We start from the raw sequence: 24,351 nt of genomic DNA on the forward strand, positions 1-24,351 counted from the left end.
ATTTTCACCACTGTTCATACTGTCTTATGTAATTGCTGACAACATATAAAAACAAAAATTGGTTCTGTTTCTTTCTATTATAAATAAATTATTAAATTATGCATGTGAGCATTTGAAACATATACCAGTGAAAACTACCAGAGCAAATACTCTCCTATCTAAGCAGGTTGGTTTTTTTTTTAAATAGTGGAAGGCTATTAAGACATGTGTTCCGTACGTTTTGGCTCTGTGGTTTCTGGCCTGTAAATGATCCAGTCATTCAATTTATTCATCTAATATAGCTTTCTTTCTTTCTTTCTTTATTTTAAGTAGGCTCCATGCCCAATGTGGAATTTACCACCCTGAGATTGAGTTGCATGCTCTACTGACTGAGCCAGCCAGGTACTCCTATAATACACCCTTATAAATCTATTTATATTCAAGGCATCGTGCTAAATTCTGAATTTCCTGAAATCTTGAATATTCTCATTTGCACTTAATGGCCTTAAATACCATAAAACGCTTAATCCAGCAGCGTATATCTTGTAAACTCTACAGGCAAAACGACCCTCGAACTCCTGACCCCAAGATCAAGAGCCACATGCTCTGTGGACTGAGCCAGCCAGGCACCCCTAGCAGCATGTATCTTAATCTGTTAACATTTGCAATCTTTTTTCAGGGCAAACTCCTGATTTGAACAATAGTATTTGTTGCTTATAAATTGATATGGAGACCAAAAACACACAAAACTTCTAAATTCAACATTCTGAAGATGCTATTATCTTTTAAATTTTCTTCTTTTCCAAGAGTTGGATAAGTATCACAATATTGTGTTAATGTAAAAAGGTGGAAAAAGCTCCATCTTCTGTATCCTCAGGAAACCGTACTTCCCAAGCAAGTATTAAAAATATAGCAATAAAAAAAAAATTACTAGCCGTAAACCCAAAGAAGATATAAGCTCTCTGTCTTATTCACCAGAGCATCCCCAGTGCCACAGTATCCAGCAATGTACTTGGTCCTGAAATGTGTTAAATGAGTGAATGAAACTAGTTTGTAATTTTGTCTACCTTTTCTAACTAAAAGAGACAGATACCATTCCATTAGGTGTCAGGTATTTACATGCCTAACTACAAAGTAAGACCTGTCTTGTCAATTGTATCTCTTGGGCCTAAAAAAATGATGAAACACTAAAAAAAAAAAGGCCGCGGGGGGGGGGGGGTGCTCCTTGTCGAGAACAGGTCATAATAGAATCCAAATCCCATTGTGTCACCAACAAAACGTCGAGGCTACTCCGTCCTCTCTGAAAATTGCGTGGCTTTAAGACGAATCAATTCTAATTAGAAAACTCTTTCAAGAACAGGCACTTCCCACTCTATCCAAAGTGAGGCCAAGTTAACAAAACCGCAAAGACTTGGCTAATTCAGGCACAAGCTAATTTATTATTACTGGCCCAAATTACCCAGGTTTGGTTTGATTTTTTTTTTTTTTTTTTGCTGTGCAGGCCAACATCCACAACCGCACTGACGCCTCAAGTAGGGCGAACGTTTTCACCAGTAGCTGGTGGGGAGCCCAGTGTTTCTCAGCCAAAACCCTGGGAGATTGGGATTTATGCGGTGTAGTAATCCAAACACCTCGAGTAGATTCCAGCCTTTAAAAATCTGCGTCTCGTAAAAAATTCCTTCAATTTTCCATATTACAAGCCGAGGAAACAAATCTCCTGAGCTCTTCGGGGACGAGCTCTTTTCCAAATAACACAAACACCGCCAACTCCCCATTCTTGAGCCCTAGGCTGGGGCACACACAACCCAGATCAGAAGGGTCACAACAAACTGGACACCGCCCGCCTCGCCTTTAAAGAAGCCGCGCGCGGTCGGGCTGCCCCAGAGTTCAACTTCCGGCCACATAGTGAAAGGATGTTTTCCTTCTGGTCACGCCCTCCTAGCCACGCCCGCCACGCCCCGCCTTCCGAGTCCGAGCTCAGGCTCGGCGCGGGCGCGCAGGAGGGGCGGGGCCGCATGGGGGCCGCTGCGCGGTTCGGCCTCACCCGGCGGCGCGCAGGCTCGCCCGGAGCCCGCGGTTAGCGCGGTGGCGCGCGCGCGCGCGCCGGTGCCCTCCCCGTGACGTGCCTGGCCGAGGCCGCGCAAGGGCGCTGTTGCTGCCAGTGCCGCTGTCATGGCGTCTGAGGCGCTGGCTGAAGAGAACCCGCCGCGGTCTCTTTAGAGTGAGGGGCTGGCGGCTGGGTATGGAGAGCGGCCCCGGGAGCCTGCAGCCGCTAGAACACGGGGTGGCCGCCGACCCAGCGCCAGGGACAGGTTCTCCGCAGGAAGGGCAACCGGAGACCAGGCTCGCCGCTGGGGATGGTCCTGGAGTATGGGCGGCGGAGAGCAGCGGCGGGAATGGGCAGGGGGCGGCGGCCGCCGGAAGGAGCCTCTTGGACTCGGTTTCTCCCGGCGGCTCTCCTCAGGTTCCCGGACCCTGCAGCTCCTTCCCGGGCTTGGACTTAAAGGAGAGCGATTTGAAGAATCCTTCCGCCCAGAAGACGCCTCCGAGAGGGCAGCACAAGGTGACCGCCTCTCCGGAGACAGCCGAGGCCGGAGCGGACCATGGATCGGGTCCGGCCGGAGACGCCGGCCCCCGCCCGGATGCCGCCGGCACCTGCCGGGCGGAGTTGGCGGCCGCCGGGTCCGAGGAGCCCAGCAGCGCTGGCGGCCTCAGCAGCAGTTGCAGCGACCCGAGCCCTCCTGGGGAATCGCCGAGCCTGGACTCCCTGGAGTCGTTCTCTAACCTGCATTCTTTCCCCAGTAGCTCTGAGTTTAATAGTGAGGAGGGAGCGGAGAACAGGGTCCCTGGGGAGGAGGAGGAGGAGGGCGCGGGCGCGGCGGTGTTGCCCGGGGCTGTGCCTCTGTGCCGAGAAGAGGAGGAGGAGGAGGGGGAGGAAGCTCAGGTATTGGCAGCCTCCAAGGAACGCTTCCCGGGACAGTCTGTCTATCACATCAAGTGGATCCAGTGGAAGGAAGAGAACACGCCCATCATCACTCAGAATGAGAATGGACCCTGCCCTTTGCTGGCCATCCTCAATGTTTTGCTTCTGGCCTGGAAGGTACATTCTGCAGCTTTCTATTTCCTACCGCTTTTTGGGGGGGGGGGGGGGGGGGGGGGGGGGGGGACGGGGTGAAGAAGCTGCTGCATGTCAGCTGACGGCTTCTTCTTTCCTCATTCATCAGTACTCTGTTCTCTTGAAATTCATTATGGGACTCCTTTGTCCAAAGAATATTCTTATATGTATTTCCTAAGGAATTGCCGGCAACCCCAGGTCTCTCAAGTGTTTAAATAAGAGTTCAGGCTGATGTACTTAAAAACAACTAGGACTTAAACATCGTAAACCCTAGGAATATTTTTTTAACTATATTTTTCTACGTTTCCTTCTTACTGACCTTGTCACATATGCAAAAGAGTGAAGAATTGGGGAAAATGATCTTCAGAAGTTATTATCAATCCGTGTTATCAAGGAGCAAGTTTTGATGGTTATGTTTAGTCGATTTTCCAACCAATACTTGTGCCATTTGGGTGTAGATACTTAAGGAAATGGTGACAGGGAAGATGTGGCCCCTTTGACAAATTCCATTTAAGGGAAAGCATTGGTCTGAGCCCAATTACCATAACTTCTTGGTTTTCAAAGATGTTTTCATTCTATGCCTGATTTTTACTTGCCTTGTTTCTTTGGCTCTATTTAGATAGTTTGACATTATTACTAGTAACCTCACATCAGAATACATTAAGGGAACTAAAACTGTAATGACTAAAATAAGAAAAGACATAGTCAAGGTAAAGGAACAAAAAAAGGAAGGGCTCTTCAAAACTTAAGTATATCTAGGACTCAGTTATGTGTAATTGAAGTGTCTTACTCAAGCTTGCGGTTTTAGGGTGCTGAGAAGAAGCATCTTATAGCACAATTTTATTTCCAAATTGATAATTATATCTGTTGATAAAATGTTTCCTAGAAAAAAAATATCCTGGATTATTCTGACCAGTTAAGAAGAAAATCAAGTAAAGGGAATAGTATTTCTTATGTGCCTTCATTTTCCTGTTACTAGCAAGGGCTGATGCAAAAGAAAGAAAATTAGAAACCTTGGGAGTATCTGGTACATAAGGGCACTCAAATGTTTGTTGAAGACTGCCTGCTTTTGAAAAGCTGTTGAGCTATTTGGGGTTGCATCATTGATTTACTTGAAATTATGAAAGGGCAATGCAAGACAAAGCACTATAAATATAAATATGTTTATATAAATATAAATTTTTAGGTTATAGAAAACAGATGAAAATGTATTAGATATTCCAAAAGGGGAAATTTTTCTTTGTTTTGGCGTAGTCCCAGAGAGCTTCATGGAATTTGTGGTCTTGAACCAAGCTTTTAAGGAAAAGTAGAATTTAAAATAATAGGGAAGGGGCGCCTGGGTGGCTCAGTTGTTAAGCGTCTGCCTTCGGCTCAGGTCATGATCCCAGGGTCCTGGGATTGAGCCCCGCATCGGGCTCCCTGCTCAGCGGGAAGCCTGCTTCTCCCTCTCCCACTCCTCCTGCTTGTGTTGCCTCTTTCACTGTGTCTCTCTCTGTCAAATAAATAAATAAAATCTTTAAAAAAATAAAATAATAGGGAAATGGAATTCTGGGAGAGGGAAGGGTGTAAACAGAAGGGATGAAAATAGAATGGATTGTGTGTGTGTGTGTGTTTGGATGAAAGAAGTATTTAAGTTCATACTGGTGAATAATAATAAGATTGAAAAGGTGAAGAGCCACTTGATGAAGGCCCTTTAGGGTCAGAGTCGGGAGTTAGACTTGATATATGGGCCGAAATCCCCAGGTTTTTTTGTAGGAAGGAATAACAGTTTCCTTTAGGCTTTTCTCTTCTCTTAGTTTCCATACAGTACTGCAGAAGTTCAGAGTTGCTTCTTCCTCTGGTCTGGAATTTTGGGAGATAAATGAGCATTTAATTGTCTCTTTCAGAGACGTGGCTTTGATGGAATGATCAAACGTTTGAATTCCCACTAGGGGTGAGGTACTAGAAATACAAAAACAAGATGCAAGTCTGCCCTCATGTAGCTCACTATTAGTGGGGAGACAGATGTATAAATAATTACAGTGTAATGTGGTAAATTCTAAATGTGCTTTGGGATTATAGAGGGAAGGGTAACTGGGGATGGGATATATCAAGGGAAAGCTTTATAGAAGAGGTAACCTACGAACTGGGTCTGAAGGATGAGTGAGAGAAGGCCTTTCAGGCAGAAGGAATAATGTCTTCAAAGATGGTGAAGCAAGGGCGCCTGGGTGGCTCAGTCGTTAAGCATCTGCCTTCGGCTCAGGTCATGATCCCAGGGTCCTGGGATCGAGTCCCACATCGGGCTCCCTGCTCGGCAGGAGGCCTGCTTCTCCCTCTCCCACTCCCCCTGCTTGTTGTGTTCCTGCTCTCGCTCTCTCTCTGTCAAATAAATAAATAAAATCTTAAAAAAAAAAAAAAGATGGTAAAGCAGAAAAAGATTTGTTTTTTTTCCTGATTCCAACCTTGGTCGGGAGTGCAGAGGAAGAGGGGAAGGAAATGGTAATAGCAGAACATAAAATTGATAGGTTGGGTTAGACTATTAAAGAACAGGCGTGCTAATTAATTTGGAGGATATTTTATAAATCTGTGGCTTTTAGCCTTCTTTCTGCCTCCAGGCTATGGCTACACACAAATAATACTCATCAGTAATCATCAATAGGGAGACAGGTAAAGAGATGAAAGGTCTGATAAAGCAGTGTTCTCTAAGTGAGCCAGGGGTGCTAGATGTCAGAAATATTTTCATAATACTAAGATGTTATTTGCCTTTTCATTCTCATTCTTTCACAAGTGTCAGTGGAGTTTCCCAGGCTATGTGATGTGTGGTGACATCATTCCTCTGACAGGAATGTGTGCTTATGTATTCTTCTGTTTAAAAATTTTCTCAATTTTCATTTCTAGTATGGTAAATATGAGTAGATATAACCTACATAGACAAAAGCTCTTCGGAGGACTGTAATTTTTAGGACTGTAATGGTCCTGACACTAAAAGGTTTGAGAAATGCTACAGTAAAGAAAAATAGTAAATATGTTATGAAAGTAGCAGTCAGATTTCAGAAGACCCATCACTAGTGATGTTTACACTTTATATTTAGCTGATAATAGGGAACTATTAAAAATTACTGGACAGAGGAATAACGTGATGAAAGTGGTCTTGTTCGCTTGAGATTAGACTAAGATTGTAGTGAGTGTAGCAGGAAGAATGGATGAGGATAACCCTTTTGGATGGGGAATTCTCTGCCCCTTCTCTTTGATGAAGATAATGTTGCAGCCTAAATGATGAACTGATCACTAACTGGGCATAGGAAATGAAGGAGACCATCCCCACCTTTTCTACTCTGGGTAATGGAGATTAATTGGGTCATTCAAAAGATAGAGAATGTGTTTTAGGTGGGAGATGTCAAAGTTTGGTTGTGTCAGGTTGGAAATGCCTGATAGTGGGACATGATGACATAAATATTCATCATGCCTCTGGAAGCATGGAGTGGGTCTCTGAGAAGAGGTCAAATTATAGAGAAAAACTGAATAGGGGAGTTACTGAATAGATGTAAGTATGGTAGCTTACTTGCCATAAGTGTGAGAATAAATGAATATTCCATAGGGAGTGGTGAACAGTAATTCTCAACTTTTTTCCATCCCAATATATGTGGGGAACTACAAATTGCCAGCTTAATTCCTCCTTGTAATTCCACCCTGTAATTCCCCATGCCATCTTCAGTAGACATAGAGAAAACAGAGAAACAAAGATTAAACTTGGTGGGGAAAAAGGCATACTAAGCATTAAGGGTGAGAGAGTGCAAAAGAAACTAGTATAGGCATAATTTAAGATATTGAGAACTTGGGGTGCCTGGGTGGCTCAGCCGTTAAGCGTCTGCCTTCGGCTCAGGTCATGATCCCAGGGTCCTGGGATCGAGCCCCACATCGGGCTCCCTGCTCGGCAGGAAGCCTGCCTCTCCCTCTCCCACTCCCACTGCTTGTGTTCCCTCTCTCGCTGTGTCTCTCTCTGTCGAATAAATAAATAAAATCTTTAAAAAAAAAAAAAGATATTGAGAACTGGAAATAGGACAGTGTCATGATAGTAGTCTTGGAGAGAGAGACTGTAATAAAGTGGTCAGTTATTGTCAAGTGCAACAGCATCAAGGAGCTATTGGAGTAGGAAAGATTTTTCCCAAAAAAGGACAGGTGTGAGGACAAGGTTGCTGAAAGTCAGGATAATATGACTCCTCATGATAGGTGGTAAAGTTCTCTTCAGAGGAAAGGAACAGTAATCTCATTTTCTGAAGTAATGGAAGAAATGGGACAAGGAAGATAGACAAGGTCATGTTAAGATAGTGAGGCAGGGGGAGCCTGGGTGACTCAGTCAGTCGAGCAGCTGACTCTTGGTATTGGTCATGATTTCAGGGTACTGGGATCCAGGCCCTGCAAGGCCCTGCATCATTGAGCTCCACGCTCAGCAGGGAGTCTGCCTGTGGATTCTCTCTCTCCCTCTCCCTTTGCCTCCTTGCCCAGCTCACTCACATGCGCTCTCTATATATAAAATAAATAAATCTTTAAAAAAAGAGAGATATAGAGAGAGGCAGATGGAAATTGAGGCCTCATTCTCCCATTTTGGCAGAATAACAATTGACCTGGTCAGTAATAACTATCGAACTTGTCAGTAATTAGCAATGAGAGGTTGTAAAACATGGAGTGGAGGATTTTGTGAGAAAGGTACGTTGTATTTTAAAGAAATTCTAATCTCATGGAGGTTATGTCTAGGAATTTGAGGCATAAATAGAAAGTAGTAAGTAGTAATGGATAAATTGGGGGTACTCTTTAAAAACTTTTAGAATATCAATTTTGCTTTGTTTTTGTTTTTTTTCCCCCAGTAGTTCTCTAATACCTAGAAATAGGAGCAGGAAGAATGGCTCGTTAGAGTTATATCAGGGATTGGGCTTTTCAAAAACTGATTTATGGAGAGTCAATGGAATTAGAGTTGAAAAATGAAACAGTTGATGTTTCTTTTGGGGGAGGTGAAGTATTGGGAAAAATCAATAAACTAAACATCTTGGGAGGATTTGAGTGATTCAAAGAAAGTAAGTGCTGTGGTTCTGGGTGAGAGATGACAGTTAAAATTATCAAACAGACTGTGTTGGAAATATTGGAGTTTTAATTATAAGTGTTGCTTTAGGACTGATGAAGAGTAGATGATCATTCATAATGTCTGAAATAGTTGAGCTGTAATAATCCAACAAATCAAGAAAGAAGGAAACCTATTTGTTAAATTTAATTCAAGCTCAAATTTCTAATTCTGTTTAACTGACACCAGGTAAATTTACCTAAATTTATGCTTTGGAATACATTTTCATTTTGCTTCTTTACTTTAGACTATACTTGGTGTTTTTTATAGTTTTTCTTTAATCTTTCATTTTATCTATCAAAAACAATGCCATCTATAGGTATATTTGAAGGCTGTGACCCATTTATTTAGATGTGTTTAGGGGTGCCTGGCTGGCTCAGTCGGTAGGTAATGTGACTCTTGATCTTGGGGTTTGAGTTCAAGCCCCACATATAGTATAGAGATCACTTAAAAATAAAATCTTAAAAAGATATGTTTGTAAAAATCAACAAGTCAAATATATATAAAATACAAAATTTAGTTTCTGATGATACTGACTTTATGTTATAAATGTTGAAGCTTTGTGATGGGTACTTGGAAATTCATTATACTATTATTTTTCTATTTTGTATAACTTAAATATTGCATTATGTAACATTTTTTAAAGTTTCTGCCTTAATATCTTTATGTTTATGAAAGTATTACTTTGGGGTGCCTGGGTGGCTCAGTTGGTTAAGCATTGCCTTCAGCTCATGTCATGATCCCTGGGTCCTGGGATCAAGCACTGCCCCCCCCATGGGGCTCCCTGCTCAGTGGGGAGTCTGCTTTTCTCTCTCCCTCCGACCCTCCCCGCTGCTTGTGCTCTCGCTTGTGCACTCTCTCTCAAATGAATAAAGAAAATATCTCAAAAATCTCTAAATAAATAAATATTTTCTAAAAAGTATTTTTATATCTAATATAAATATTAGAAAATATTTAATAACAAATATTAACGTATACATATAGTAGATACATATGTACACATATTCATTGATTAAAACAATGATGATTTTTTTTCTTTATTCATTTGAGAGAGAGAGAGCAAGCAGGGGTAGGGCAGAGGGAGAGGGAGAGAGAATCCCAAGCAGACTCTCTGCTGAGCAGGGAACCTGGCGCAAGCCTCTGTCCTAGGACACTGGAATCACGACCTGAGCCAAAACCAAGAGTCAGATGCTCAACAGACTGAGCCACCCAGGCACCTCATATTACTTTAATAATAGAGGGAATCCCTACTTTGTCATACTTTTGTTTTCTTTTTCTTTTTTTTTTTTAAGATTTTATTTATTTATTTGAGAGAGAGCAGAGTGAGAGAGAGGGCACACAAGTGGGGGGAGGGGCAGAGAGAGACAGAGAGAAGCAGGCTCTCTGCTTGAGCATCGTTTCCTTCTACAAACTTAACTTCCCTTACCAAATTTCTCATTCATATTGATTATATAGATCTTAATTTTTAGAATCTCCTGAGTCTTAGAGTTAACCTCAGTTATTCTTTCCCCATCGTCCTCCACTTTTCTTTCTTTTTTTTTTAAGATTTATTTATTTATTAGAGAGAGAGAGGGAGAGAGAGAATCTTCAAGCAGGCTCCTCCCTGAACGCAGATCCCATCACACTCTATCTCATGACCCATGAGATCATGACCTGAGCCAAAATCAAGAGTTGGACGCTTAACCTACTGAGCCGCCACCCAGGCACCCCTCATCCTTCACTTCACAAAGTTCTGTCAGTTCTTCATTTAAAATATATTTCAGATGATGTTTTACATAAGATTTGTGTTGAAAGGAAGTGTTTTGCTGTAAAGTCTGTAAATACTGGTATAATGGAAAGAGTAACTGGCTTTGGAGTTCAATCTCAGTTTACATCATAGCTTTGCTACTTTGGACAAATTAACTTTTCAGTGCATTAGTTTATTCTTTGAACGAAGGTAATAAAATCTTCTTCATAGGATTGTTGTGGATTAAGGATAACATGCAAATTCAATGACAATTAGTTCAATATATTAAAAATTTTTTTCTAACTTTCCTAAAGAGCAGAGATTGGCAGATACTCAATTTTTTATCTTCTCAAGTAACTCCCCAACTTATAGAGGTGTTATAATTCAAACTGTGTATTTCTGACTTTTTATTGGTATTCCAGTTAAACATTTAATAATATTCTTTGGGCACTTTTGTACTTACCATCACCTATATAAACTGCTTATTTCTTAGTTATTACTGGGTCTCCTGCATTTCTCTACTCCCCTCAGAATATCAAAATCATAGGTATCAAAATCGTGGCATATCATTTTTGGGATTTTTGCATTCTTGTTTAAGATTTTATTAATACTGTAAATGGAAGATTTGTTTTTATTTTTTTTAATTTATTTTTAATTTTTTAAAATTAAAACAAATTTTTGATCTTGCTTGAGTCTATTCTCAAATACACTTCACTCTTCAGATGAGTAAGAATTACAGAATAATTTGGCTGAATTAATGAGGTTTTACTGTATAGTTGAATATTTGGAGTTGGGAGTAGCTATTTCCTTTTGTTAACTTAAATATTATTGCTGTGCTTACATTATTAACTTGCTCAGGAAATCCAGTTAATTCAGTAAAATGTTAGTTCTAGGAGAGGACATAATTTATTTTCCTAGACTCTATTTGGACTCTTAATTTGGAGCTATGTATTACTATATGCTGAGAAGCTTTGCTCATGTTTTAGGAAGAATATTTAAACTGCTTAAGAGAGTACCTTTCAACTACCTTTATATACATTAAAGTACTCATGTACTTAAGAACAATATGTTATAGATTATTACTAAAAGAAGACCACCTAAGAACCTAGGTCATACTTCATTTGAGTTTTTTCATTGTAAAATTTAAAATTTAGAGATTCAGACAAAATACCATACTTGTTAATTCTATATTCTTAGCTAGTTATTCCCTAACCTGTTTTTTCTTTTGTAAAATCTAAAGAGACAAAGGAGTGAAAGTCATTGGATCATTAACAAAACCTTTGGCACTTGTTTTTGAGGTGATGGTGGTAGAGGAAAGCAAAAAGAGAATCAAGCTTTCAGGAAGATCATTTTGTGGTTTGAAAAAAAAAAGATCTGTTGACAGCTTCACAGTATTAGTGAGAAGTAGGCGTTCCTTCTCAATTCTGTTTATTTGTCCTTAGTTTTAATGACTATCCGGAATATGTTATTGGCTAGGATTCAGGAAATGAGTATTTCACTGAGTCTGCTTGTGAATAAGTCAGTTAAAATATTTGTATACTGTTGTCCCACTTCTTAATCAGTATAGAGGTGTCATTTTCTTTTTCAAATGTTTGAAACAACACATGGTAGGCAGTTGTTATTTGGAAATTTCAAGGCTAAACCCTGAAATCATGTTTGTAGAAATCTAGATTTATAGTATGTTTTTCCCAAGTACGTATACTTGTTAGTGCCTTTGTTTCTTATTTGACAGAAACGCCACAATTGGCAATTCTGCTAATTCTTATTTTGACAGTTTTATAAGAGGATTGCTACTTTAACCAAAGCAGAGGATAAGCTATCTGTTTGTGGAATTTTCTGCTGAATATTATTCTGACTGAACCTGTCTGGAATAAAAGAATATATAGGTCTTATTTAAGAAACATTTTTAGGTGTAAGTGGGACTTTTAGATTGTTCTGACAATTATTCAGAATATAAACATTCACAGTGAATATAAACTACTGGTTTAAATATCAGACTTTTAATAGTGCTACTGAAATAGCTTGATAAAATAGTCTATAGTGATAAAATATTCTATAGTAAACAGTTAAAATAATCTAAAGCAGGAATCAACAAACTTTTCCCATAAGGATCAGAGAGTAAGTAAATATTTTAGGCTTTGTGGGCTCTTTGATCTCTCATAAAGATTCAACTCTATTATTGTTGTGCAAAAACAGCCAAAACTATACATAAACAGTGAGAGTGTTGCAATAAATTTAGAAAAACAGGCAGGAGACCATAATTTGCCAATGAATTTCAGTTTAAAAATATACCATATAGGGGAACTCTCTACTTTCTGCTCAATTTTCTGTAAACCTAAAGCTGCTTAAAAAAAAAAATCTATTAAAATTTTTTGAGAAGTATGACACAGGAAAAAAATTGATTTAGAATCAAGTGATGATCAAAACCTCCATGGCATCTCTTAGTTTTCACTGAGTGATAAATCCCCTGGATGACAAAATTGTAAGCATTAATTGTCATGTATGCTCTCAGAGGGTACCAAACTGTTCTGTTTTATAGAGATCTGTTTTGGAACTTATTTTATTCATTGATTAAAACAAACAAAATATTGTGACATGCTATTACCACATTTGCTAACATAAACACCCAGAGCACCTTCTTCAACACTTGGAGGAATTGTTAGAAAATTGATGATTTAAATGATTTCCTTGGTTGAACAGAAAATAATTCCCAAAAAATAACTCCTGGAGAATTTTAAATTACATTACTGTTCTCCTGTCATTGATACTTAATTACTTCGAGTTTCCATCCTACAGTATTTCTTTTTCTTCTCTCCTACGAATATACCACAGAGTATGCTTTTGAATAAGTCAGTTAAAATATTTATAACCATTGGCTGTAATATCTGTGTGTAACTCATCTGACAATTCAATTGAAACGTTAATGTAGACTAATGTGTTGCAGCTGAATTAACTTTAGAAACTTAAATATGATTGTAACGTATGTATCTACTTTTAACCTTTTTATTGTAAACTATAACACATAGAATACATAAACAGAGATGTATAGTTTAACAAGTTACTGTAAAAAAAAAAAAGTCAGTGGAACTACCATGCAAGTCCAGAAATAGAGCATTACCAGTGTCCCAAAGGCTCTTATTTTTTTTAAAGATTTATTTATTTATTTGAGAGAGTGAGTGAGCAAGCCCAGTGGGGAGGTAGAGAGGGAGAGAGAATCTAAGCTGAGCACAGAGCCTGACGCAGGGTTTGATCCCACGACCCTGAGATGATGACCTTAGCTGAAACTAAGAGTTAGACACTCAACCAACTGTGCCCCCCGGGCGCCCCCGGAAGGCTCTTATATGCCTTTTTCCAACTATAACTCCTTCCCTTACCCCTAGGGCCAACCATATTCTGATTTTTATAGTATCCATTTCCTTACTTTTCATTATAATTTTATCACCATGTGTGCAGCAGTAAACAATATAGCTTAATCTTGCCTGCTTTTTTTTTTTTTTTTAAAGATTTTATTTATTTATTTGAGAGAGAGAGAATGAGAGAGAACACATGAGAGGGGATAGGGTCAGAGGGCAAAGCAGACTCCCCGCCAAGCAGGGAGCCCAATGCGGGACTCGATCCAGGGACTCCAGGATCATGACCTGAGCCGAAGGCAGTCGCTCAACCAACTGAGCCACCCAGGCGCCCTAATCTTGCCTGCTTTTAAACTTTGCAAGTGGAATCATACAGTGTGAATTCTTCAGTATATGACTGATACTTTTTTTTTTTTTAAGATTTTATTTATTTATTTGAGAGAGAGAGTGACAGCATGAGCAGGGGTAGGGGCAAAGGGAGAGGGAGAAGCAGATCCCCCACTAAGCAGGGAGCCCAACGTGGGGCTCGATCCCAGGATTCTGGGATTATGACCTGAGCCAAGGGCAGATGCTTAACTGAGCTACCCAGGCACCCCTGACTAATACTTTAATACTGTATTCATTATAGTCATTCAATAAAAATGGCCAAGGTAAACTGAAGTAATGGGATATTGAGCTATATTCAAACTTGTCTTCAGTAAAACTGCTCCGTGGGTGACCTGTCACATGTTTGGTGCCTCTTCCTGCCCTTCAACTGCTCTAACATGTAGGACATTGTTGGAAGTGCCTAGTGACAATTGTAGTCGGTGGTGAAAGGGTAGCACTTGGTTTTGAAAACAGATTTCTCAATGTCTCTATGAGATCTTATATCACCCTGTAAATTTTATGGTGATAAGATTGACTTTGCCATGTTTTATAAAGATTAGTTATAAAGAATTTAATAACAAACATTAATGTATACATATAGTAGATACATATGTACACATACATACTTATGTTTCTGACTGAAGAAACACTTTAATTACCTAAAACGTTTGATTTTATAGAAAAAATACTTTGTTTTTCAGGTGAAACTTCCACCGATGATGGAAATCATAACTGCTGAACAGCTGATGGAATATTTAGGTTAGTGTTGAAAAGTGGATGATTTTATATCTCTTTCAAAATAAAGTCTCCAAAGCAATATATTACCAAATTGCATCTTTCTGAAGTGCTATTATATAATCTACTTTAAAATTATAATTTTGAATCTCTTAATTAAAAATTTGTATTAGTATGTTACTGTTCTTGGGTGTTAAACCTTTTTGAAGGCTTTTTCTAACCAGTGTTAAAATTCTATAATATAAATAAGGAGACTGATAACTTCCAGAAAAGAACAAGTTACGTACTAATTCCTAATAAATTGCAGAATGGGAAATGGTACAGAAATTCTGACATTGCATATAGAAGGTGTTAAAAAAAAAAAATATTGAGTAGACTGGATTAAAGACCCAGGAGGTGATTTAGAGCACCAGTATCCAAAGTATGATTCATGGACTTATACCAGTCTATGAAGTGTTAGTTACCAATCTGCAGTGATATAGGGGCTTGTGCCAAAATGTAAAACATTTACATAAGCACACTGTTTGGTTCATCTGAAATTTTTCATAGCAAAATTTTCTTGACGAAGGAGGCAGTGTCTTAAGTTGCATTCTTATGCAAGCTTCTTATTTCAAAACAGACTAGTAATACACAGTTTGCAGACCAGCTGCTTTCAGTAGAACTTGTTTACAGAACAGATAGCAGTATAACACACTGAGGTCTTTTACAATTTAACAAATAGGAATTTATATATTTATACTGTTACCAAATAGGAAATCTTAATCCACATTTTTAGTTTTTTTAGTAATTAAATGTTTATTTTAAGAAAAATAACAATTTTTTTTTTGGTCAGCTGGTTAGTTTGTCTACGCCATTCCAGACTACAAGCTAACTGATTTTTAATGAAATATAGGCTTAGTGAAGTAATGGAGACTGTAACTTTTGGAAGACGCTTTTCTTTATGTAATTACTATCATTTAATCCTATTCACTGGCTAGGGAAATTTCATAGTTAAGGGTAGATTACTTTGAATACCCATGTATCTGGAAATAGAATTTCTGTTTATACCTCTTTTAGTCTAGCTTAGTGATTCTTAAACTTTGTGATTTCTAAATTATGTTTCATAAATGGGAACATAATTGGGAATTATGTTTCATGGGGAAGGCTGAAATATGCTTGGTGCTTTTGATGAATAGCCAGTATGACTTCCAAGAAGTGTACAAAGGAGATGACATTTGAGAGGTAATGGGGTCAGGTCATATCGGGCCCTATAGGCTATTATAGCCTGATGTTTGCTGTGAGTGAGCTTGGAAGCCATTAGAGGATTTGAACAGAGGACTGATGTGATGATCTGACTTTGAGTGTAACAAGAATTCTCTGGCTGAAACTAGAATTTAGGAAGGAAAGGACAAGCAGGGGTATCAGGAAGCTATTACAACAGAAGATGCTATTACAACCGGCAAAAGATGGTGGTGGCTTCAAACAAGGTAGTAGAAGTGGAGATTGTAAAATGTGGTCAGATTCTGGATATAGAGCTGACAGAATTTGCTGATCAGTTGAGTGTAGAGTGAGAGTGGTTCACCCCGTGGTTTTTGGCTTGCACAACTGGAAGGATGGCATTAACATCAGCTGAAACAGGGAAAAAAAATGGAAGGAACATGTTTAGGGAGGAATAACAGGATTTGGGTTTTGGAATGCTTATTGACATCCAAGTGGAAATTTCAGGATGGCTGTTGGATATATCTATAAATCTAGAGTTCAGAGGAGAGGTCTAGATCAGTGCTGTACAATAGAAATTTCTGTGATGATAGAAATGTTCGATATTGGGGCGCCTGGGTGGCTCATTTGGTTAAGCGACTGCCTTCGGCTCAGGTCATGATCCTGGAGTCCCTGGATCGAGTCCCGCATCGGGCTCCCTGCTCGGCAGGGAGTCTGCTTCTCCCTCTGACCATCCCCCCTCTCATGTGCTCTCTCTCTCGTTCTCTCTGTCTCAAATAAATTTAAAAAAAAAAATCTTTAAAAAAAGAAATGTTCGATATCTCTGCTATCTAGTTTGGTAGCTACTAGCAACATGTGGCTCTTGAGCTCTTAACATATAGCTAATGTGCCTGGGGACCTGAATATTAAATTGTTTTAATTAATTAAAATTAGATAGCCATATGTTGCTACTGGCTAACGTATTGGGCAATGCAGATCTAGCCTAGAAATAAACATTTGGGAGCAGACAACATATATAAATGGTAGACTGAGTGAAATCACAACGAGAATGAATGTAGATAGAGAAGGGGAAAGATCAATGGACTGAATGTGAGACATGCCAATGATTAGAAGTTGTGGAAGAAGGAAGAACAGGTATCTTCAAGCCAGGTAGAAGAAAAACAGGAGACTGATTTCGTAGAATCCAAATGAAGTTTCAATGAGAAGTAAGAGATTAACTGAACCAAATGCTGCTAATAGGTCAAGCAGTGTGAAGACTAAAAATTGACTATTGATTGAACCATAGGAGGTCACTGGTAACCTCACCATTGCATGGGAGGAAACCAGACAGGGTGGGTACAAGAGAAAATTGGAAACCTTTATACACAGCCAATAGCAATGTAACTTAACACAGCCACTTTGGAAAATAGTTTGTCAGTTCCTTAAAAAATTAAACTTAGTATGACCCATAATTTTACCCAAGGGAATTTGTAAAAACACACATCTGTACAGAAACTTTTTTATTCTTAATAACCAAAAAAATGGAAACAACTCAAATGTCCATCCACTGATGAGTGGATAAACAAAATGTGATATATCCATACAGTGAAATATTGACCACAAAAAGGAATGTACTGATACACACTTTAATGTGGCTAAAACTTAGACATTATGCTAAGTTAAAGAAGTCAAGTTACAAAAGACCATATATTTTATGATCCCATTTATAGAGACAGAAAGTAGAAGAGTGGTTGCTTGGGACTGGTGAAGAGGATAAGGGGGCAAATAGGGATTGACTGCTAATGGGTACAGAATTTCTTTTGGGGGGACAAAAATGTTCTAAAATTAAATCATGATGATTTCATAACCCTGTTAATATACTTGCAAAATATTGAATTGTATACTTTAAATGGGTTTATTGTATGATATGTGAATTACATCTCAAAGCTATTTAAAAAAAGAAAACTGGAGGAAAGAAATTGAAAAGAGTACTTTTGACAAATAGAATTAGTCTTAGATAGTATAGATAGCTCATCGGTAGCAATAAGAGGTGAGACAGAATGTATTAAAAATAGATGCAGGTGGGTGGGTAGATGTGGTTGTGGTAGCTTATAGAAGGTCTTTTGAGTACTTTTATTTTCTCAGTGAAATAGGGAACCAGATCATTAGCTGAGAGTGAGAATGAAGAAAGAGTTGTTGGATGTGAGAGGGAAGGTATGAAATAGTTGCCTATAGAAGAATAGGAGAGTGAATGGGAGATGTGATATGTTCCTGGGCATTACCTCTGAAGTTAGTGAGAGCAGCGAGCATGGTGGTATGATTTCTCTACTCACATTTAGCTGCATGAGTATAGGCCTACATAGTGGGGGGGGGGGGCAGGATTTAACCAGAGTTGGGTTTTTGCCAAGTCAGTAAGTTGAAAAAGAGTCTAGAGAATTGAAGATGTGTGTCAAGAGTGATTATAATGATGGGCCAAGGATTTGAGTTGCATAAAGAGGAAACGAAGATATAAATGTGCTGAAAAAAAAAATGTGGTGGAGTTAAAGGATTGTAGGGGTTCTGATGGAACTTTAGAATTTTTGGAGCCTGGTAATGACATAGCTGTATGACCATGGGGAATGAGTTTCTAAGGTAAGATAGAATATAAGATTCTTGTTGAAGAAGAGGTCAAGAAAGAGAAAGACTAGGTTATTGGATGGATTATCTCTATTAATATTGGAATTACCAAAAAATTGTGTTAGGATTTGTGTTCGAGAGAGATATAGTAAGCTAGGAATGAGAAGGATTGACCTGGAAGTTAATAGAGGACTGCAACCAGGTGGGTGGATGATGGGTAGTATTATTTGATGGCATGAGTTTTAAAACTGAGGAGTTTTAGGGAGGAAGGGGAAAGAGAATGACAACATGACAACAAGGAGCAAGTAGATATCTGCTCCACCTCCAGGCTCACTGGTAAAGAAGCATGAGGGAGAACTGTCACTTGAGAAGGCTGCAGTGTCATTAGGCAGAGCCAAATTTCATTTAGGCATGAAGGTGAAGGGAACATTAAGAGAAGAAAATACCTGGAAGATTTTGCTCAGGAGGGTCCATGAGTTCCAGCAGACACTGAAATTCAAGATAAGAATTTAGGAGTCATCAGTATAAAAATGGCATTTAAATCTGTGGAAATTAATGAGAGCCTGCTTCTCCCTCTGACCCTCCCCCCTCTCATGTGCTCTCTCTCTCTTTCTCTCTGTCTCAAATAAATAAATAAAATCTTAAAAAAAAAATAAAAAATAAAAAAATAAACTGCAGAGTCTTTTGGGAGCCAGGTTGAGGAGTTTGGGTTTACTATACTAGGCCATTTAATCTTTTTTAGTTTCTTAAATGCAGCTAATAACATGTTAAGTGTAGTTTTTAAGATGGTCTGATTGAGACCAATTAGGAAATAGTAATAGTAGCTCAGATATGGTCAAATATCAACAGATATTTGAATGTTTAATATATATAATTTAAGTGATGAGAACATGTTTCTGAGCCCAGTTTCCTACCCATCTCTTCCATATCTAATTACTGTCTGCCCTACTTTCTTTGTTCTCAGATCATGACCATAATCACCTAAACCTACACTAGTACAGTAATCACTAGCCACATGTGGCTGTTGAGCACTTAAAATTTTGCCAATGTGAATTGAGATGTTCTGTAAGTATAAATATACACTGGATTTCAAAGACTTAATGCAAAAAAAATAAAGTATCAGGGGCACCTGGGTGGCTCACTTGGTTAAGCAACTGCCTTCGGCTCAGGTCATGATCCTGGAGTCCCAGGATCGAGTCCCACATCGGGCTCCCTGCTCAGCAGGGAGTCTGGTTCTCCCTCTGACCCTCCTGCCTCTCATGCTCTCTGTCTCTCATTCTCTTTCTCGCAAATAAATAAAATCTTAAAAAAAAAAAAAATTGGGGGGCGCCTGGGTGGCTCAGTTGGTTAGGCGACTGCCTTCGGCTCAGGTCATGATCCCAGAGTCCTGGGATCGAGTCCCGCATCGGGCTCCCTGCTCTGTGGGGAGCCTGCTTCTCCCTCTCCCACTCCCCCTGCTTGTGTTCCCTCTCTCGCTGTGTCTCTTTCTGTCAAATAAATAAAAAATCTTAAAAAAAAAAAAAAGTATCATGAGTCTTATACTGTTGAAATGATAATATTTTTAATATACTGGGTTAAATAAATTATTTAAATTAATTTCACCTATTTTTACTTTTTTCAATGTGGCTACTCCAAAATTTAAAGTTACGTATGGGCTTAAATTTGTGGCTTGCATTATATTTCTCTTGGACAGTGTTAGCCTAAACTACACTGCTACTCCACAGCTTCTAACTTCATTCAGGCTGTGCTCTCTACTGTCATAGGTTGATGCCATTTACCTAACCTCCTCCCTGAAAGGCTCCTATACTCAAAAGTTTGTCCCTTCTCCCCCTTTACCACTCAAAAGTATTTTTTGAATACTTGAATATAATATTTGAAATTCCCACCACTTGTCTTTTTCTTTCTTTTATTTTTCTTATTCAGCAAATACTGACTGAGCACATACTGCAGCAAGTTATTTGGAGGTGTCAACAATGCAGTGAATGTGGCGGCATAAGTGTATTCTACTATGAAAATGTTAACATGGTATTTTTCTTGGGAGAAAATAATTAGCATGTCTTTGTATAATTTGTTAGCTAGCAAAGCCGTGAGGAAGCAGGACATAGGGTAGAGAATTTTAATAGGGAAAAAGAAAAATTGAGGAAGAAATATCTAAATCTGGGTAGATAAAAGAGGTTTGGAAGTCCTGGGTTAGGGGGACTCAACTACTAGGGGCAGCATGAAAGTAATATCCTGGGGCACCTGGGTGGCTTAGTTGTTAAGCATCTGCTTTCAGCTCAGGCCATGATCCCAGGGTTCTGGGATCAAGCCCCACATCGGGCTCCCTGCTCAGTGGGGAGCCTGCTTCTCCCTCTCCAACTCCCCGCTGCTGTCTCTGTCAAATAAATAAATATCTTTAAAAAAATTTAAAAAAGAAAGTAATATGATCCTAATGGGAGGTGGGAGAAGTAAGCAAGAATGAGGTGAGAAAAGGGATTCTGAAGACCCTGTCTTGCCAAAAGTGAACTTTATTCAGGGCCAACCCTGCCAGAACAAATTGTTTAATTTTCTAAGCTATTTGGATTTTCTCCTCTCGAGATTACTCCCGTTCTCTGGAGGAACCAGAGATGCTTTTAAATTAATAAGCAAATGCTAGTAGAAAGATTGTAAGACAAACCATTAATTGCTTTCTTAGCACCTAGCTTAGAGACCACAGGGAATGGGAATTTTGATTGGCAAAAGTTAGAGGAGGAGTAAATTTTAATTTGAAAATTTCTGTTACTAGAGTATTAGAGCAGGGCCAAACATGGACGTGGCCTGTTGGAGGGTTTTGGCATTGAGAAAGGAACGTTGCAAGCTGGGATAGGGAGGTCACTGTTGAAGCATTTTAATTTTGCCCAGAGTTGACCTGTCTCTCTTTTCCTAATGCTTACTTGGGATAAGCTAACTACTGCCAAACCCTCTCTTCCAGTTTTTGGCCTAGTGTAGCTGTCAGGTTTTTGTTTCTTGATTTCTGTTTGTCTGGAATGTCCCATTAGTAGCAAAGGCTTATGGGTTCTTTTTCTGAAATTCTTTCCTCTCTCTGTGCGTATTTCACGATGTGAATTATTACAAACTCTGTTGTTTCCTCTCCCCTTCAAATTAGCGTACATAACAGTGTTATCTTCCTAAAGCATCAATTTCATACTTCACTTGTCTACTGATAAAGGTAAAGATCCCTTATGATCTTTCACAAGCAGCCAAACTTACCAAGATATTATTTATGATTTTCTATTATCTGATCCAGTTTACTTGTCCAGCTGTATTTCCCACCACTCTACAACATAAAGCTTTTTTTTTAAATAAATGGCATCGTCTCTGCCTTTCCTTTCTTTTTTTAAGATTTATTTATTTTAGAGAGAGAGAGTGCATACATAAGTGGGGGGAGGGGCAGAGGGAGAGAGAGAAAATCCTCAAGCAGACTCCCTGCTGAGTGTGGAGCCCCACAAAGGGCTGGATTCCAGGACCCCAGGATCATGACCGGAGCCAAAATCCAGAGTCAGTTGCTTAACCAACTGAGGCACCCAGGTACCCCTACAACATAAATCTTATATATAAACCTTCTTATGAGCTGTCCATATGGCATGATGTTTCTTTCTTTCTGTTTTTTTTTCAAAGATTTTTTTTTAAGTAACCTCTACACCCAACATGGGGCTGGAACTCACAACCCTGAGATCCAAGAGTTTGCATGCTCTACTGACTGAGCTAGCCAGGCACCCCACGGCATGATGTTTCTTTTATGTGCTTTTCTGTCACTGTTTCTCCCTCAAAGAATGCATTTTCCCTCACTGCCTTGCCAAGTTCTGCCCTTTTTCTGAATCCAGTTTAGATATGACCCCCTCCAAAGGATATTTCTAGGTGCTATAGGTTTTATCAGTATCTCTTTTCAAAATCAATTGGTACTTCAGGCATTTATTACATGTTATGCTATATTATACTTTTCATCTCATTCTGTTTCTTGTATGTTCTTTTCCCAACCAAATTATTAGGTTTTTAAGAGAAACATTTGTTTTAGCCTATTATTAAATACTCATAGTAGACTCTCTAGACTCTAAATATTTTTTTATTGTACTAGTATTGTTTTCATTTGTTTGTTTTTTGAGAGGGAGAGAGAGATGTGGGGGAGGGGCAGAGGGAGAGAGAGAATCTTAAGCAGGCTTCACGCCTAGTGCAGAGCCCAACGTGGGGCTTGATCTCATAACCCTAAGATCACAACCTGAGCCAAAATCAAGAGTCAGACGCTTAACCAACTGAGCCCCTGAAATAGTATCGTTAACCAAATTCAGATACACAGGTTAGATAAGCTAGATAAAACAACACTCTTAAGAGATGATTTATTTAGATAAATAAATCTTTCTTAGAAACTCAAACTTAGTCTTTTAAAAATACCTGATTCTTTTATTACAAACTTTCCTAAAAATATAGATACCTATTGCTGTATAACACATCACCCCAAAATTCACTGGTTTAATAATGAACATTTATTATCTAATGGTGTCTGTACATCAGGAATCTAGGCATGGCTTAGCTAAGTGACTGGCTCAAGGTCTCTCATGAGGCTGCAGTCAGGGTGTCAGCTGGGGCTGCAGTCTCATCCCCAGACCCAACTCAGGAGGATCTGCTTTAAGGTTATTCACATGGTTGTTGGCAGGATTGAGTTCCTCATACATTGTTGGACTGAGGTCCTCAGCTCCTCACTAACCATAGCCAGAGTCCTCCTTTAGTTCCATGCCATGCAGGCCTCTCCATAAGGCAGTTCAGAACATGCCACCTGGCTTTCCTCAGAGTGAGCAAGTGGGAGAGCATCATGACAAAAGCCACAATAATTCTGTATTCTAATTTCAGAAGTGACATTTCATTATTTATGCCATTTTTTTATTCACTAGAAGTGAATTAATAAGTCCAGCCCATACTCAAGGGAAGGGGATTATACAAAGATATGAATACCAGAAGATGGGAATTATTGAGGTCCATCTAAAATGTGGGGCTCGAACTCACGACCCTGAGATCAAGACCCTAGCTGAGATCAAGAGTTGAATGCCCAACCAACTGAACCACCCAGGTGCCCCTGTTGAGGTCCACCTAAGAAGCTGCCTACCTTAGCCAGGTTATTCTCTTGTGCAGAAACCTTTTCTGGCTTCAGGAAAAGAGGAGTTGTGTATTTGAGTCTTTCACAATAATTATTCTACTCTTAGCATTTAAGTGTTTTTTTTTTTAAAGATTTTATTTATTTATTTATTTGACATAGAGAGAGAACAAGTAGGCAGAGAGGCAGGCAGAGGGAAAGGGAGAAGCAGGCTCCCCGCTGAGCAGGGAGCCCAATGTGGGACTCGATCCCAGGACCCTGGGATCATGACCTGAGCTGAAGGCAGCCGCTTAACCGGCTGAGCCACCCAGGCGCCCCTTAGCATTTAAGTTTTATCTATGATAGCATAATCAGGGTCATTTAATATTGAATTCTAGAATGTTCTGCATCCTGACTCCACTAAGGTTTTAGTGAGGAGAGCAAGTACAGTCTTTTATCAGGATAAATACAGAACCTAAGTATAAGATACAAGTATAGTAATTGTGTCCTCAGTTATTTGAATAAGTGGTATATAGAATTTACTTAAAGCATAGTTTTCAGTTAAATGCTATATGAAAGCCTCAACATACAAATATACAATGTGCTGTGTATGGAGAGGACTCAAAAATGGTAAGTAGACTTGCTCATACATTTTTATGATCAGTTAATTTACTGCTTTGGGAGTTCTTGTGCCTATGTGGAATAAAATCATTACTAGTTAGATTTGATAACTTAAAGTTCTAATTAGGGGCGCCTGGGTGGCTCAGTCATTAAGCGTCTGCCTTCAGCTCAGGTCATGATCCCAGGGTCCTGGGATCAAGCCCCACATCGGGCCCCTGCTCAGCGCGAGGCCTGCTTCTCTGTCTCCCACTCCCCCTACTTGTGTTCCTGCTCTCGCTATCTCTCTCTCTCTCTGTCAATAAATAAATAAAATCTTTTTTAAAAAAGTTCTAATTGGGGCACCTGACTGGCTCAGTTGGTTAAGCATCTGCCTTCGGCTCAGGTCATGATCTCGGGGTCCTGGGATCGGGCCCCATGTCGGGCTCCCTGCTCAACTCAGCGGGGAGTCTGCTTCTCCCTCTCTCTCTGCCTGCATCTCCCCCTGCTTGT

General features: G+C 39.5%; 1 protein-coding gene across 2 annotated transcripts in view; it reads left to right on the plus strand.

Annotated features, from left to right (window-relative positions):
• The first annotated feature begins 2,132 nt into the window (after nt 1–2,132).
• The window catches only part of MINDY2 (MINDY lysine 48 deubiquitinase 2), a 73,153-nt gene continuing 50,934 nt past the window's right edge, over nt 2,133–24,351 (plus strand). The window contains exons 1-2 of one of the 2 annotated variants that reach the window (XM_034994687.1): nt 2,133–3,079; nt 14,333–14,390. In XM_034994687.1, the coding sequence (XP_034850578.1) occupies nt 2,222–3,079; nt 14,333–14,390 (916 nt within the window). In that variant the 5' untranslated portion in view covers nt 2,133–2,221. The remainder of the gene's footprint in view (nt 3,080–14,332; nt 14,391–24,351) is intronic. The other variant, XM_034994686.1, reaches the window with a different exon arrangement.

This window comes from Mirounga leonina, unplaced genomic scaffold, assembly GCF_011800145.1.
Source record: "Mirounga leonina isolate KUSES-001 unplaced genomic scaffold, KU_Mleo_1.0 Mir_91, whole genome shotgun sequence".
Lineage (NCBI taxonomy): Eukaryota > Metazoa > Chordata > Mammalia > Carnivora > Phocidae > Mirounga > Mirounga leonina.